Source organism: Macaca fascicularis, chromosome 2 (assembly GCF_037993035.2).
Source record: "Macaca fascicularis isolate 582-1 chromosome 2, T2T-MFA8v1.1".
Taxonomy (NCBI): Eukaryota; Metazoa; Chordata; class Mammalia; order Primates; family Cercopithecidae; genus Macaca; species Macaca fascicularis.
The window spans coordinates 116214633-116231640 of NC_088376.1; the positions used below are offsets into that span (position 1 = coordinate 116214633).

General features: G+C 47.5%; 1 protein-coding gene across 3 annotated transcripts in view; it reads right to left on the minus strand.

Moving 5' to 3' along the window:
• Window positions 1-307: 307 nt before the first annotated feature.
• Window positions 308-17008, minus strand: part of RFT1 (RFT1 glycolipid translocator homolog) — a 47211-nt gene continuing 30510 nt past the window's right edge. For 2 of the 3 annotated variants that reach the window (XM_005547390.5, XM_005547389.5), the window contains 4 exons: window positions 16083-16227; window positions 11589-11694; window positions 3887-4136; window positions 308-3566 (listed from right to left, as the gene is read on the minus strand). In XM_005547390.5, coding sequence (XP_005547447.3) covers window positions 3399-3566; window positions 3887-4136; window positions 11589-11694; window positions 16083-16227 — 669 coding nt within the window. In that variant the 3' untranslated portion in view covers window positions 308-3398. Of the gene's footprint in view, window positions 3567-3886; window positions 4137-6274; window positions 7112-11588; window positions 11695-16082; window positions 16228-17008 lie in introns of those variants that run through there. The other variant, XM_074032474.1, reaches the window with a different exon arrangement.

The following is a 17008-nucleotide window of genomic DNA, read 5'->3' on the forward strand; positions in this document are numbered from 1 at the left end:
AGGAGAGAAGTCCTGCAAACAACGGGAAATACAGCTTAAGATGGGACGGGGAGAAGATAAAGGAGACGCCAGGCCTTTCTGTCCCAGACAGAGGAGGCTCTGTGGCACAGGCCAGGACACCACCCCTCTTTCAAAGTCAAGAACCCCAGTCCCAGCTACAACATCAATGGAGGTAGAAACGTTCCAGTTGAGAAGCATCAAAGGTTCACATCCTCAAGTTACTTACCCACCCTCCTTATGAAATTAAAGAATTTTTGTCCCTTTTGGAGGGAGAAGGGGTATGAAAGAAGAAAGGTCTTGACAAAAGTGTAAAGAAAATATTTTATTTCTTTTTAAACCAGGGGACTGATGTGAAACTAGCAACAGGAATGCATGATTTAAAAAAAAATGTGGCTGGTCTGGAATCCCAGCACTTTGGGAAGCTGAGGCAGGAGGATCACTTGAGCCCAGGAGTTCAAGGCAACAGTGAGATCCAGTCTCTACCAAAAAAAATTAGAAATTAGCTGGGTGAGGTAGCACACACGTGTGATCCCAGCTACTCAGGACGCTGAGGTGGAAGGATTGCTTGAGCACAGGAGTTTGAGGCTGCAATTAGTTATGATGACACCACTGCACTCCAGCCTGGGTGCGAGGAGAGAGTGAGACCTTGCCTCTGAAAAGAAAAGAATAAAGACGGGAGGAAGGAGGGGCCCCGCTTGAATCAGGTTGGGAAGCGGCTGGGAGCAGGGCAGAGGAGCGGCTCCAGAGCCAGAAGTTGCCGTCAGGTAAGCATTAAACAGCGCAGCAGCAGCTCCCCACTGAGAGACCCCAAGCCAAATCTGAAGTGACCCACACTTACAGGTGGCCAGAGGAGCACAGGAAGTCAGAGATACTGTTCTTCTCACTAACGAAGACTCCTTCCTTTCATAAAGGTTGTGCCTCAGAGACTTGTTTCCATGGAGGAGTAGCCTCACGATATTTTAAGTGGTATTTAAAGCCAAAGTATGATTTCTCTCCCCAAATCTGCTTGGGTAAAGTCAGGCAGGCTGGCCCACATATATGCAAGCTCCCTGAGGCAACAGGTGTGGCTCTAGGGGGTCCAGCAGGGGAAATGCCAGAGGCCTGGTCAGGTTCAGCTGAGCTTTAGGGAGGTGCCAGAGGCAGAGAACCGCAGAGGACCTGCTGCCAAAGTGCTGACAGCCCCGGCGGCAGGTGCTAGTCCTGGGAAAACTCGCAGCCACAGGCACGACTCTCCCTAGACACAGAGAAGCAGGACATGGGAAGAAGCCCTGGGCTGCCTTCGCAGCTGGCTGTCTTTCAAGAGGAGCTGGCCCTGACAGCATCATTAGGCCAACAGCAGGGGAGGGATGACAGTGAGGACTGCCTTCAGACATAGACCCTCTCTCGAGCTGAGAGAGTATAAGCCTGGGGAGTCCTGCTCCCAGAGGCCACGGAGTCACAAGGCTGCTGGTGGAACAGCAGCTCTGTTCCTGGAGCAGAGAACAGGCATGAGCATGACTGGCCCTGGGCCTGTTGTGAAGGAAGACAATGGGGCATGCCAACCTTGGTGGCATCAAAGCCATGTGGGCTTGCCAGAAAAGCCAATCTCAGAGCCCTCCTACTGGGAGACAGAGACCCTGAAGGCCTGGAGCGGGTCCGGGGAAGCCACGTTCTGACTTGCAATCCAGGTGATTCCAAGACAGGTAGAATGAGGATCATGCTTGAGTCTGGGGTCATGTGGGCATGGGATAGGGGCAGGGTTCTGGGAGGGTGATCAGCAGCTGCAGAGAAGCAGCTCATGAGGACTGAAGGCCCCTTTCTGTGGATGCCAGGACAGAGAACGGACATGGGAGCAAAGGAGGACTGCCTTCTGTGTGTGCTCCACCTGACCCCATGGGACCATCCATTTTTCTGAGCTGGCCTGACCTTGCCCTATGAAGGCATGACTGAGGCCATGCTTTGGAGGTCCTCTAATTGCTCAGGACACCTTGCATTTAGCTGCCTTTCTCCCGCTTAGTGCAAAGCGTTCTCCCTCTGAGTAGATAAAAACCTGCCAGGGTGACTGGGCCCCAGTCTTGGTGTACTGACAGGTCTTGATCCTTAGCCCCTGGGTACTGGCTCTGGGCAAGCAGATTTAAATACATGCATTTTAATGCATGATAGCAGTTGCCCTTACTGGCCCTCTCTCTGGGGGTACACACAGAAGGTTTGGGGCACTGAGTGAGAGGATTATTAACATCCAAGTTATAGTTTGTGCATGTAGGTCTGAGGGGAGTTAATATCCAAAAGGAATTAATACATTAATGAAAAAAGAAAAAACACTTTACACTCCAGAACACTGCTCATGGTCTCACCTGCAGGGTGCAGGTTGCAAGGTTCAGAATGCCTGGGCTCACACTGTAGCCTGCAGCATCAGGCCCCCATGCCTGCCACTCTTGTCCTGGGGCTGGAATTTGGTTATATTGATCAGTGCTGGAAATAATGGGTCAGCAGGAGGGGCCTGACTCAGTAATACTTGCCATATAGAGTTTGCCCTGTCTTATTCTGAAGATAAAAAAATACATCTGTTAAATCTTATCTGTCACCAGTGCAATTCCCATGTGAGAAGTTACAGAAAGCTGCAAAGCAGTATTCCCTTCAGAGACAAAATGGTTCAACTGGATCACAGTTTTCTTCAAAGTCTGCCTCTTGCAGGTGGCCAGGCCAGGAGTCTCCAGCCAGCTTTCACCCACCCTTCAGTTAACAAATTTTGAGAGCCCACTCTGGGTCAAGTATGTGCTGACCCGGGGCGGCGGGGAACAGTGTGATCATGACAGGCAAGATTCTCCCTGACTCACTCTGGGAAATGTGATCTGAAAACCTTTCTGGTTTCATTTCTTGGATTTCTCACTGAGTAGCATTTTTCCTTCTCTAAAAACTCAGACCACAGTGTTGACACAGAGAAAGCCACAACTTCAGGGCCACGCTCTGTTTTCATGTGGTGAATGAAAGAGAGAGGTCTTGCTCTCTCTTTTACAGAAGACGTTCAAAATTCCTCTGAAGGGTAAAATCGTTGCCATCTCTTTTTCTGGGCCAGATAATTGTTAACAATTAAGACATAGTTTGTTGGAGCATGTAGCTCCAAAGGCCAATCACACTCAAAAGGAATGAGTACATTAGTAAAAGAGAAAATAAAATGATGAAAAAACTCTATTATTTTTAAAGGGCTTTTTGGTCTTCACTTAAAAATGAAACTCCTCCTCCGCATTTCAGACTTCGAATGGTCACAGGTGTCTCATGCTCTCTCTGGTGCCTCACCTCCGGGCTTGCTGTCACTCCGCTGCAGAGCCCTCGGGGGGCTCTTACACAGAATATGTGTTCCACCCACAGAACCGCCCATAGCTGGTCCAGGTGCCTCAGGTGTCCAGGCTTCCCTGAAGTCACGTCATTTTGTCAGTGCGTCTGGGCACACCTAACTGAGTCCTGAGGAAATGGATCAGCTTGGTCTCCGTGAGGAATGCTGTCCCGAGAGTTGCTCCCAGACAGAAGGCCCCCACAGCAATGTGTGCCAGTCTGGCTGGCCAGCCCTGCTCACAGCAGAGGAACACCTGGGAAAGAAACAATTGTCAGTGCCCGTTCCTTAGTCTATACCTCCTTCCTCTGGGACCAGCCAGGGAAGGCCACTGTGGTTCCAGTTTCTAAGTCAGATAAAAGGTATAACAGCCATACTGCGGGTCCATTCTCTCCCTAATGGCAACATTCTCTTGTCACATCTATCAGAAGATGCTGCCCTAGAGGCCTGGGGAGGGGACAGGAGGAGGCAAATCCTTGTCCAGTTGGTTCAGGCAGGGCAGGAAGGGGAGGCCTAGAGGGAGGGACAGCGGGGCAGCTGCAGGAGCATGTGGCATGATGGCTCAGGGAGTCTCACCTCTGAAACAGCAGTAACCCCACCGCCGAGGGCAAATGTCCCGAGCAGGACCGGCGACAGGTGCAGGCCAGCCAGGGGTCTGTGGGGGCTCCTTCGGTAGTAGCGGTGGATGAAGCAAAGGCTCTGTGTGATCCGAATGCCCATGTTAAAGCAGTTGGCCAAGATGAAGCCCACGCTGCCACACCAACGGGTCAAGAGATAGGATAACACCAGGAATGAGGAGGACAGGGCCAGCATCACAAAATTGTACCTGGGGAGGAGACAGGCAAAGCAGGGCAGTGGGGACCTCGCCCCGGACAAGGCTGCTCCCAAAACAGCGGCCATGAACATCACCTCACAGAAAGAACCTGTGTTCCCAGAATCCAGGTTTTCATAACATTGAATGCCACATGGAGACCACGGGAATGTCCCTGTCCCCTTACCCTGAACAGAAGGGTAAGAAACAACTCAAGAGATGTATGTTTTTTGAAGATAATAATTGGTTAGTTAAGTGACACTTTGTGATCAAAACATAAAAACCCTGTTCAGCTCAAGTCCTCAACATGAGATACAAGAATGTGACCAGGGTAATAATTAGATATTGGATGCTAACTCTGTGACAGGCCCTGTGAGGAGTGCTGGGGACGCAATGGTGAATGAACACACACGGGCCTTGCCCTGCAGAGCTTGGATTTATTTCACAGACAAGGGAAGCAGCACAGAGAGGCTGAGTAATCTGCCTCACGAGTGAGGTAACACTCAGCCGGACTTCTGACTTCTAAGCTTCAGTACCTCACACCACTGCCCTTGGGAGATGCAGCTCCCAGTAACCTTGAGCAGTAGACACCATTCAAAGCAAATGACTGACCTCCAAAATGAAATGGGAACTGAACCAAAGCCTGGATCACCTTTGCTGTTTTTCAGACTCTTGCATATCTTCACTCCTACTCCCTGTATCTCTAGAGCGCTTTGATCCTGGCGCTTCTTGCACTTCTCTGATTTCAAAGCGGCACATCACTTAGTTATCTTCAGTTCTCCAAAAAGAAAACAGATTCTCAGCAAACACAAAATAGCTGCCATAGTCCTCCAAAAGGCTTGTACAGCCAAGAACAAAATCCCCCAGCCTCTGGTTTCTGCCTAGCACCAAGCAGGCACTCTAAGTATATAGCCGTTGAGGGAACCAAACTTTTGACATCCTCAAGCCATGTCTGCTGGGCTAGAAAACCTCAGAGGCCACCACCCAGGTTCTGCACATGAGGGGTGGTAAGAAAGCGTAATCTGGCCGGGCGCGGTGGCTCACGCCTGTAATCCCAGCACTTGGGGAGGTCGAGGCAGGCGGATCACGAGGTCAGGAGATCGAGACCATCCTGGCTAACATGGTGAAACCCTGTCTCTACTAAAAACACAAAAAATTAGCTGGGTGTGGTGGTGGGTGCCTGTAGTCCCAGCTACTCAGGAGGCTGAGGCAGGAGAATGGCGTGAACCCGGGAGGCAGAGCTTGCAGTGAGCCGAGATCGCGCCACTGCACTCCAGCCTGGGCAACAGAGCAAGACTCCGTCTCAAAAAAAAAAAAAAAAAAAAAAAAAAAGAAAGAAAGAAAAAAAGAAAGCGTAATCCCAGTGCTTTGGGAGGCTGAGGTGGTGGGAGGATTGCTTGAGGCCAGGAGTTCGAGATCAGCCTGGACAACATAGCTAGTAGACCCATCTCTACAAAAACCAGTAAAAATTACCCAGGGATGGTGGCACACACCTGCAGTCCTAGCTACTCGGGAGGCTGAAGTGGGAGGATCGCTTGAGCCTAAGAGTTTCAGATCAGCCTGGGCAACATCATGAGACCCTGTCTCTACAAAAAATTTTAAAAACTAGCCGCGATACACACCTGTTGTCCCAGCTACTTGGGAGGCTGAGAGAGGAGGAAGGCTTGAGCCCAGGAGTTCAAGGCTATGGTGAGCTATGATCATGCCACTGCACTCCAGCCTGGGCAACAGAGCAACACTCTGTCTCAAAATATAATGATGACTTAAAAATGCATATGGCTGGCCTTCACCACCAGAGTTCCTGATTCTGCAGGTGTGGGAGGAGGCCCTAGAACTTGGCCAGTACCCTAGAACTATGCTTGTAATCCCAGCACATGGGGAGGTTGAGGCAGGAGAATTGCTTGAGGCCAAGAGTTTGAGATCAGCCTGGACAACATAGTGAGACCATGTCTCTACCAAAAAGAAAACGGAAGGCAAGCCACTGCATCCCCCGAATGCCCAGGTATAGGTCCTTGGCTGATTCAGGCCAAGGTGCTGCGTGCTGTGGAGATACGCTTTATCAAAGTGGGTGGTAAAAATACTACACACACACACACACACACACACACACACACACACACACACACAACCATACTCCAACAGGAGAGATGTGCTTTCATCCGGAGTTCCAGAGAGGGAGTTTATTTGCTTTTCAGTCCAGAGAGAGTCTCTTTTAATGAAGTACAAGAGCCTATACCTCACAGGGGAAGTTTTTTCACTACTAATTAGTAATCAGAAAGGTCAACTTCAGAACAAGCCACTCAAATGGGACCCATCATAGACCAGTACTTTGACCTCTTTTCCACAAAGCAGCAGAGATATGTAACCCGTTTTTCAGAAACTATCTCAGAACAGTCTACTATATCAATCCTTGGAGTTTAAGTCATAGATTCACAAACTTTTAGCTGTCCTTCCCCAACTCCCAGTAAAATAACAATAATGAATAAAACCAATAGTTAATTCACGCTAATTCAAGCAGAGACGCATTCAACAGCACAGCCTCTTTGGCATGGCCATCTGAGAGGAGCTGATGATGGGGTCCATTGTCTGCCACTACAAGACGGCTCTGCAGCTGCTGAACTTTCCAGAATTCACAAATCTATAGCCTTAAAGGCATAATCCACTTCAGGAAAAAATGAGAAAAATTTTAAAAACGCATTAAAATATACTTTTTTGGCTGGACGCAGTGGCTCATGCCTGTAATCCCAGCACTTTGGGAGGCCGAGGCGGGTAGATCGCGAGGTCAAGAGATCGAGACCAGCCTGGCCAACATGGTGAAACGCTGTCTCTACGAAAAATACAAAAATTAGCTGGGCGTGGTGGTACGCACCTGTAGTCCCAGCTACTCAGGAGGCAGAGGCAGGAGAATCGCTTGAACCCGTGATGCGGGGGTTGCAGTGAGCCGAGATCACGCCACTGTACTCCAGCCTGGAGACAGAGCGAGACTCCATCTTAAAAAAAAAAAAAATCAAATTTTTTTTTTTTTTTTTTTGAGACGGAGTCTCGCTCTGTCGCCCAGGCTGGAGTGCAATGGCGCTATCTCGGCTCACTGCAAGCTCCGCCTCCCAGGTTTACGCCATTCTCCTGCCTCAGCCTCCCGAGTAGCTGGGACTACAGGCGCCCGCCACCTCGCCCAGCTAATTTTTTTGTATTTTTAGTAGAGACGGGGTTTCATTGTGTTAGCCAGGATGGTCTCGATCTCCTGACCTCGTGATCCGCCCGTCTCGGCCTCCCAAAGTGCTGGGATTACAGGCTTGAGCCACCGCGCCCGGCCATCAATTTTTAAAATCAAAGCAAAATTATTAATCAGTGACAATATGACTGTCCTGTAAGGTTTGGTTAACATAAACAGTAAATTATTTATGAATGCTTATTTCTCCATGGTCCCAAGAAAATACTGGACTTAAAATCAAGCTTATTAAAAGATGGACTGGCTGGGCACAGTGGCTCATGCCTGTAATCCCAGCATTTGGGAGGCTAAGGCAGGCAGATCGCTTGAGCCCAGGAGTTGGAGATCAGCCTGGGCAACATGGCGCCCAGAGACTCCATCTCTACAAAAAATACAAAAATTAGCTGGGCATGGTAGTACACACCTGTAGTCTCAGCTACTCAGGAGGCTGAGGTGCAAGGATCGATTAAGCCTAAGAGGTCAGGCTGTAGTAAGCTATGATTGTACCACTGCACTTCAGCCTGGGTGACAGAGTGAGACCCTGTCTCAAAAAAAGTAAAAAAAAAAAAGGATGGATGGTCGAGGATATCAACTCTAGCACCACCTGAAGCAGCTCCCAGCAGGTGCTGGTTGAATACATCAAGGCACAGCCATATAATGGAGCCTTCACAGCCATGAAAAGGATGGCACTGATGTCTTATGTGCCAAAGTGAGAAGATCATACCCATCCTTCATTTGACAGTTATGGAGTCCACTTTGGCACTCAAAGCTCAAAGGCCAACAAATCAGACAAAAGAGCTGTCAATCAGCCGGGCGCGGTGGCTCAAACCTGTAATCCCAGCACTTTGGGAGGCCGAGATGGGCAGATCACGAGGTCAGGAGATTGAGACCATCCTGGCTAACACGGTGAAACCCCGTCTCTACTAAAAAAAAAAATACAAAAAACTAGCCAGGTGAGGTGGCGGGCGCCTGTAGTCCCAGCTACTCGGGAGGCTGAGGCAGGAGAATGGCGTGAACCTGGGAGGCGGAGCTTGCAGTGAGCTGAGATCCGGCCACTGCACTCCAGCCTGGGCGACAGAGTCAGACTCCGTCTCAAAAAAAAAAAAAAAAAAAAAAAAAAGCTGTCAATCTTGGGCCTTTACACAACTGATCTCTCTTTGCCTAGAAGGCTCTGCCCCCATCTTAGACCACCTTCTTGGTCATCCTAAATGCTGCTGTGCTATACGGGCCTGCCCAGCATACCCGATCTAAAGGGCCCCTACCACTCACTATATACCCGTTTTTCATTCTCAGCACATCACATTTTCTTATTAATTTACTTGTTTGCTATCTGCCTCCCCACCATCAGCTCCAGGAGAGCAGAAATCCCATCTGTCTTATTCATTGCTGTATTCCTAGAGCTTAAAACAATGCCTGTTAGAGAGGCATTGTTTTCTAATGAAAGAAAATTAGACAGCCTTAACAAAACAACAAAAATTATTCTATAAGGTATAATGAAAAATCCATTAGTCAGATTCCATATATATTATAAGATTATTAAAAAAAACAACCAGGCCAGGCACGTTGGCTCACGCTTATAATCCCAGCACTTTGGGAGGCCGAGACGGGCAGATCACCTGAGGTCAGTTCGAGACCAGGCTGGCCAACATGGTGAAACCCTGTCTCTACTAAAAACAAAAAGAAAATTAGCTGGGCATGGTTTGCGCAACTGTAATCCCAGCTACTCGGGAGGCTGAGTCAGGAGAATCACTTGAACCTGGGAGGCGGAGGTTGCAGTAAGCCGAGATCACACCACTGCACACCAGCCTGGGCCACACAGCAAGACTCTGTCTCAAAAAAAAAAAAAAAGTAACCTGCAATTCAAAGGATGTTTTAATATTTCATATACAACCAAATGCTCTATTTTTTTTTTTGAGACAGAATCTCTCTGTGGCCTAGGCTGGAGTACAATGGCGTGATCTCCACTCACTGCAACCTCCGCTTCCCAGGTTCAAGTGATTCTTGTGCTTCAGGCTCCCGAGTAGCTGGGATTACAGGTGTGCGCCACTACACCCGGCTAATTTTTGTATTTTTAGTAGAGATGGGGTTTCACCATGTTGGCCAGGCTGGTCTCGAACTCCTGATCTCAGGTGATCCACCCACCCCAGCCTCCCAAAGTGCTGGGATTACAGGCGTGAGTCACTGTGCCCGGCCCAAATGCTCTATTTTTATTCAGAAAAACACTGGTTAACCTTAAGTTGGTTAAGTAAAATGCCTGCTTTTTTTCTATTCAGAATCTGAAATGTCCAATGTAAAGTCTTTGTAACTGATTGTAACAGTTAACTAAGCTATCCAATTCTACTATAAAAATCCTTGCTAGAGTTTTATGTCTGTTAAAACTCACAAGGATTAAAAAAAAAAAATGCTGACGTCTGTGATGAGCCCAGGTGCTCCATGTGCTCAGACCAGGCCCAGGTGCTGGAGCCAGGGGCCCAGAAAGAACTGGAGCTATTGTGTTTTATACGTGTCTCAAAACTGCACTTAATGTCACATTTTATTCTTAGGGAGGTCAGTTACCCCACATGGGAACTGCACTAGAAGGTGCTCTGGGCTCTGTTTTTTCTCTATGTTGACTAATACCATGAAAATAATTTTCCAGATGTTTATATACTATCGAAATTCCATTACAACTAACTTAAAAACTTGTTTCCTTTGGTTCAATACAATATAAGAGAAAAGAAAGCAACCAGCCACTGTCCATATTCCCTCACAATTTGGTTGCAATTTATAAAAACATTTTAAATGGGTTTGATTTTGATTCACCCCTTCAACACTAACACTGAAGTTACCGTAACAAAATTCCCCTCAAGGAGATACACTCCTAGTCCCGCTCTTTCCACTCTAATAGTGCCTCATTTCGCGTGTTTCCAATTATAGTTTTAAGTTATTCAATGTTAGAAGCAGCTTTCAAATAAAAACATTGTATTTTCAAAGCTAAATTGAAATAGATTTTTTCATCCATGGGGAAAGAAAAGGATAGACTCAAAGCAGTTCTACTCTACAGCTATAAATTTAACTATCTGAGGTGAAAACCACATCTAGACCACTATTTTAAAACTATGGGTTGTGACCTACTACTAGGCTGGGAAATCAATTTAGAGGGTAATGGCATGGCATTTTTGAAAAACAAAATAGAAGACAGAGTAGAAAGCATCAGTGTGTCCTGTGCGTAACTGGGGTACTTCCTGCCTTGTGAACTCATGCCTCAGTCACACACACCTAAGTGCGTCCTGGGTCACATTGCTCCGTGTTGTTTTTACCGTGACAGTTGGTCTGGGCCAGCAGTTTCCAAAGCCCTAGAATCAGAACTGCCTAGAGCTGTGTAATAAACAGATTCCCTGGCTCAAGCCTTCTAAGATTCTAATTCAGCTGGGCTGGGAGTGGACCAGAAATTCCTAGAAGAATCTCATCAATCTGGACTGAGACCTGCTGGTCTGGACTCTAGTTCTCAGTCACTGTGTAGCAAACAAAGTCCCCAAGCTTTTACATGAGCCAGCCCAGGAAAGGACACACACAGAGGAGGGGGAAGGGTCCCCATTTGAGATACTCCTTCCCTATCCCACCTCACGGCCAGGCCTCTGAGGGCCCTCACCAGCACTCAAGGTTACAGAGGCAAGGTTACAGATTCTAGGGCTTTGGAAACTGCTGGCCCAGACCAGCTGTCACGGTAAAAACAACACCGTGGTAGGGATTCCAGGACAGGAATCCTGATCTGGAGTCAACAGTTGAGAAAAAAATTATGGCAAGATGTATGTGTGTATTTGGGCTTTTCTCAGAAGCGTCACAGAATCCCTGAGATTCTCGAAGACCCACCATTCAGGTTCTCAGGGGTAGGAATGTGCATCTTGAAGAAGCTCCTCAGTAACTTACTGGAGGACCACTCTTCTGGGGTGAGCAACTAGGTGGAGGAATGGGAATCTAGCTTGTCTGGTACCTGACTCTGCAAACCTGGACTAATGTAACCTTTCAGAGCCAATGTTTCTCCCTCCACAATGGGGAGGCAAAGAGTAGTTGCTGTCTCCCAGCCCTACGGTGGGGCCACTTGCTGAACCATGCTGGTGCCACAGAGATCCCAGGGAAGCACCACACTGGTGGACTAAGTGTTGCCTCTATAACAACCATCTGTAAATGCATGTTCAGAATGAAAAGCAAAAAGCTTGACAAGTTACTTCATTTTGGCTGAAGGCCATGATTAAAGGTGTACCTGCTAGGTTACCCACCTGTCGACCTCCTCTTTGCTCATAGCAGCAAATGTGAAACATTCTGTCACTCCATTGATGGCAAGCAGGAGAACATAGAAACAGTAGGAACGCAGCAAAACAGGACCTACAAGGAAACAACTCACTGAGACTCCAGAGCCCAATCAGAAGGCCCACATGTAACCTCAGCGCTGCTGAGTACCCAGAGAACCAGAACCAGACTATGAGGTCTGCTGGTATCAGCAATGGACAGACTGCATGCTCGAGCTCAGGGTCTTAATTATCTAGAAGGATTCCCAGCATTCTACGGCATTGACTAAATAATCCGCAAAAAACAAAAGGACAAGCTGGGCACGGTGGCTCATGCCTGTAATCCTAGCACTTTGGGAGGCCAAGGCTGGCAGACTGCTAGAGCCCAGAGATTCGAGACTAGCCTGGGCAACATGATGAAACGCCGTCTCTACCAAAAATACAAAAGTTAGCTGCGTGTGGTGGGCATGCCTGTAGTCCCAGCTACTCGGGAGGTTGAGATGGGAGGATCACTTGAGTCTGGGGAGGTCAGAGCTGCAGTGAGCCATGATAGTGCCACTGCACTTCAGCCTGGGTGACAGAACAAGACTCTATCTCAAAAAAAAAAAAAAAAAAAAATTATGAATAAATGTACAGATCTCTTGCTAGACAACTAAAAGCTTATGTGGCTAGCAAACAAGTCTGTTCACTTTTTCCATCAGCATGAATAGGCCTGGTGGTTTGAACTCAAAGTCACTAGTGACCCTGTATGTTAAGGGAATCTCAGTTGAGCAGGTCCTAAACAAAAGACCTTTAACAAATGCCCAGGGCCCAGGAGCAGCAGAAAATTACACAAATCCAAAGTGAGAACTAGTGCCCGTAATGGTATTTTCTTCTAAAACAAAGTAATGCAGTTCTATAGCTAACAAGCTTTGGAAAAATCTTCTAACCAGAGAACAGGAGGCTTACAAATGGGATTGATTCCCCCCTTTTAAGAGGGCCATAATCAAGCACCTAATAAAATAAACATACACCTAACCTATGACCCAGCAATAGCACCCCTAGGTATACATCCAACAGAAATGAACACACATGTTCACAAAAACACTTACACAAAAACATCTGTAGTAGTTTGATTCATAATAGCCAAAACTGACCATCAACAGAAGAAAGAATAAACAAAACGTGGGCCATCCACACAAAGGAATACTTAGCAAGAAAAGATAATAAAAATCACTGATCTATGTGAAACCACGGGGGCAAGAATCTCAAAAACTTTGTATTGAAGGAAATACGCCAAATGCAAGAGCACGCATGCTGCATTTCATTGATATGAAATTCTTTTTAAAATAAATACTGATCCATGATCTGAGGTGGAGTGGGGTGGTTGACTAGAAAGGGTCCCAAAAGAACTTTCTAGGGAAATGGAGATATTCTATATCTGAATCTGTTTGGTAGTTACATGGGACTTTTTGGACATATTTGTCAAAACTTATCAAACTGTACTCTTAAGAGAACAGCATTTTACTTTATGTAAATTATACCTCAACAAAGGAAAAAAAAAAAAAAAAAGTAACCACTAAAAGAAAAGGAGGGGGGACTGAAGTTCCGGAGTCTCAGAATCTGGAACTCATTCAGGGTTTATGAAAGCTGTTTAATATAAAAGATCTCCATGCTGTGGGAACCTAAACAGTTTTATGGCAGTAACAGGGCAGTCCTGATGCCCAACAAAAAACCATTTTCCACGGCCCTGTCTCAGATTCCATGTTTATTACCTCACATTGCATTTTGCTTGTCAAGCCGCTGCAGGAAGCAGCCTGGCCCCTACCCCAGCTGATGGTGACTCCAGGAAAGGAGGCAGGGACCACGCTCTGCACCCAGGAGACTCAAGGCTATGCTCAAGTGTGCCTCCTGCTTCTCCCCATCCTCCTCTCCCTGGCAGAAGCAGAGAGGAGTGGCAGGCCTCCTTACCTGGCAACCGAACGCTAATGGCACAGGTGGGCCCATCAGTAGGTGAACAGTGGGCTGTTGTGAGACATGGAGAGCAACACAAACTCTGACGCGAAGCAGTGACTCACGTAAAGGGTTTTGCATCCATTTGGGGAATTCAAGAACGGAACCAACCTTCGATTGTAGACTGAATTGAGAGGTGTTTTAGGTTGAACTGTCCCCCCAAAATAGATATGTTGATGTCCTGACCAGCGGTACCTGAGAATCTGACCTTATTTGGAAACAGGGTCTTCATGAAGAAAACTGAGTTCAAATGAGGTCATTAGGGCAGGCCCTGATCCAGTATGACAGGTGTCCTTATAAAAAGAGGAAACTTGGCCAGGTGCAGTGGCTCATGCTTATAATCCCAGCACTTTGGGATGCCAAAGGGGGGCAGATCACCTGAGGTCAGGAGTTTGAGACCAGCCTGGCCAACATGGCGAAACCCCATCTCTACTAAATATACACAAACTTAGCCGGGTATGGTAGGGTGTGCCTGTAATTTCAGCTACTCGGGAGGCTAAGGCGGGAGTCTCTTGAACCTGGGAGGTTGCAGTGAGCCGAGATTGCACCACTGCACTCCACCCTGGGTGACAGAGTGAGATTTCGTCTCATTAAAAAAAAAAAAAGTGGGGGAAACTTGCACACTGAGGCAGACATGCGCAGGGGGATGAGGACGTGAAGAGCGCAGGGGGATGACGATGTGAAGACAAAGAGAACACAGCGTGTGACCGCAGTGCTGCAGCTGCAAGTCAAGGAACACCAGGATGCCAGCAACCACTAGAAACTAGAAGAGGCAGGAAGGGGCCTCTCCTCGAGACTTCAGAGATAACACGGTCCTGGCCGTAGCTTCATTGTGCACTTCTGGCCTCCAGAACTGATGGACAATATGTTCTGTTGTTTAAAGCCACGCAGTCTGTGGTACTTTGTCATGGCAGCCCTAGTTCATTAAGACAAGGGGATAGAGAAGGAAAAAGTAAAAGGCAGAGGGGCAAGCGAGAAGCACCTAAGAGAAAAATGTGAGAAATCTTGGGGAAATTCTGTGAATGTTTGGGTTTTGCTTAAGGATAGCAAAGCTAGGTGTTCTGTGAGTTACCAAGAAAAAAGAAAAGAAAAAGCAAAGCAAAGCTAGGTGTAAGAAAGATTTCTAAGAAAAGCCTCCAGAACACTTACAAAGCCCCTAATTAAATACAGTGCTAATCCCAAACAATGGAAAAGACGCCACACCCCTACACAAAAGCCTATCTGTGCGTGTCCGAGTCCCACATCTGGAGATGGCCAGTACAGCTCACAGGTAAGTAGTCCACTTCCAGGGTGAAGGCAAAGACAAGTACACAACTGAGGACAGTAGTGTTGCGAGTTCCACTTTCAAAACTAAGATGATGGGCTGAGTCATGATAATGATGGGACAGCCCCCTCCTTGAGGCAATGCCCTGTGATTGTGTGACATTAAAGGCTGCTCCTTGGTGATTGCTTTCTAAAGGGGAAGAGCTTCTATAGAATACTTGAATTCCCAATCTCTGCCCAAAAACTTACTAATGCCTTCCTAATGAGGCCTCCCGCAGCTGCCTGATGGAAATGTACTTCTCACAGCACAAGCCCCAGGGAGCTGCAAACCACTTCATTGGTTTCACAGCAGGTGTTTCTCCAAACTTAATGACCTTTGCTCTGGTATAGAAGCTTGGCCCTTCTTCCCCTAACACTGAAAGTTTGGGCCCCGTTGTAGTGGAGACTAAAACATGCTAGTGAACTTGTAAAATGGCATTTGACAAAGCCCTTTATATTGAGATGGGGCAGCAGAAAGAAGTCCTCAGGGTTCTTGTCCAGTGACCTGAGAAATTAAAAACATCTTTGCTGAACCCAAGATGAAACACTGCAAATGGACTGCCAGCTTACAGCCCAGCACATTTTGAAATTGGTGAAGTCCCCAAGGCCCAAGAAGTGCTGTGAGATCCTCAGCAGTCTGGTGTTTCAAAATTAGACACATTCAATACTTTTCTTCTTCAAAAACTGAGAGTCACTGGATTAAATATACCCTTTTATTTGCAGAGATCAATTTTATTCTCTGCAAATGGCTTTGGGTTATCCTTCAGAGGCTTTTATGCATCAGGCTGGGAGATTTATGTGGCATTTACTATCTTCAGATGTGTTTAGTACCAAGTGGGGACTCATTACCGCCTGCCCTCTGCCTTCCTCCCTCACCCCAGAGGGAGCACAGAGAAGCGCTTGGCAAAACACATTCTAGGCCCGAGAGGAAAGCCAACAGCAAGGAGAAGTCCTAATAACTTATTCAACTGAGGCTGGGGAAGCTGATCGTCCTGGCGCCAAAGCCCCTGCCTATACCTTGAGTGTGTGTCTGGAGTTGAATGAGGGGAACAGTCCCACAGCCCCCGCCACCAGACAGTTTTCCCTACACCGACACAGATATCAACTGTGTGTGCACAAGTTCTTGAATTTCGTGACCCTTCTATTTCTGTTGGGAAATCAGAAAAAATCCAGAAAAACTCTTGTGCGTACCGGATCCTGAGCTAAGCATGGCCCCTCCGTAGATATCCAGAGCCAGCTGAGAATAGGCAAAGCCAAAAACAGTGATGGTCAGGCCAGCCAGCAGGGCCAGCTTGAGCAGGGACTCCAAGACTGCAGCGGCCACAGCAACGTCCTCCTGGGGTCAGGGAAGAGGGAAGGAAGTTGGATGAATCATGAGCTGAAGAAAACCTTCACCCTTCACGTCTGGCCTTCTCCCTTCACTGTTTTTCAGTTCACTCTTCCAACGACGTGGTGGATATCACTATTTTTTTGGTAGCGTGTTTGTTTTCATGTCAATTAGCAAATGAAGGAAAAAGTGTGTGTCTCCTTAGTAAGGGGGAGGCTTAGTTTTCAATTCACTTGGGATAAATTGTTTCAAATATTGCTTAGGAAACATGCACTTTCCCCTCTGATATTTATTTATTTTATTTATTTTTTAATAGAAATAGAGAAGGGAGTCTCACTGTGTTGGCCAGGCTAATCTCAAACTCCTGGCCTCAAGCAATCCTCCTGCCTTGGCCTCCCAAAGCATGAGGCTTACAGGCATGAGCCACTGCACCAGGCCACTAATATTCTTTTTTTTTTTTTTTTGAGACGGAGTCTCGCTCTCACCCAGGCTGGAGTGCAGTGGCACAATCTCAGCTCACTGCAAGCTCTGCCTCCCGGGTTCACGCCATTCTCCTGCCTCAGCCTCCCGAGTAGCTGGGACCACAGGCGCCCACCACCACGCCCGGCTAATTTTTTGTATTTTTAGTAGAGACGGGGTTTCACTGTGTTAGCCAGGATGGTCTCGATCTCCTGACCTCGTGATCCGCCCGCCTCGGCCTCCCAAAGTGCTGGGATTACAGGCGTGAGCCACCGCGCCCGGCCCTAATATTTATTCTTAAATGTGCAGCAACTTTTCATGTACACTAGCC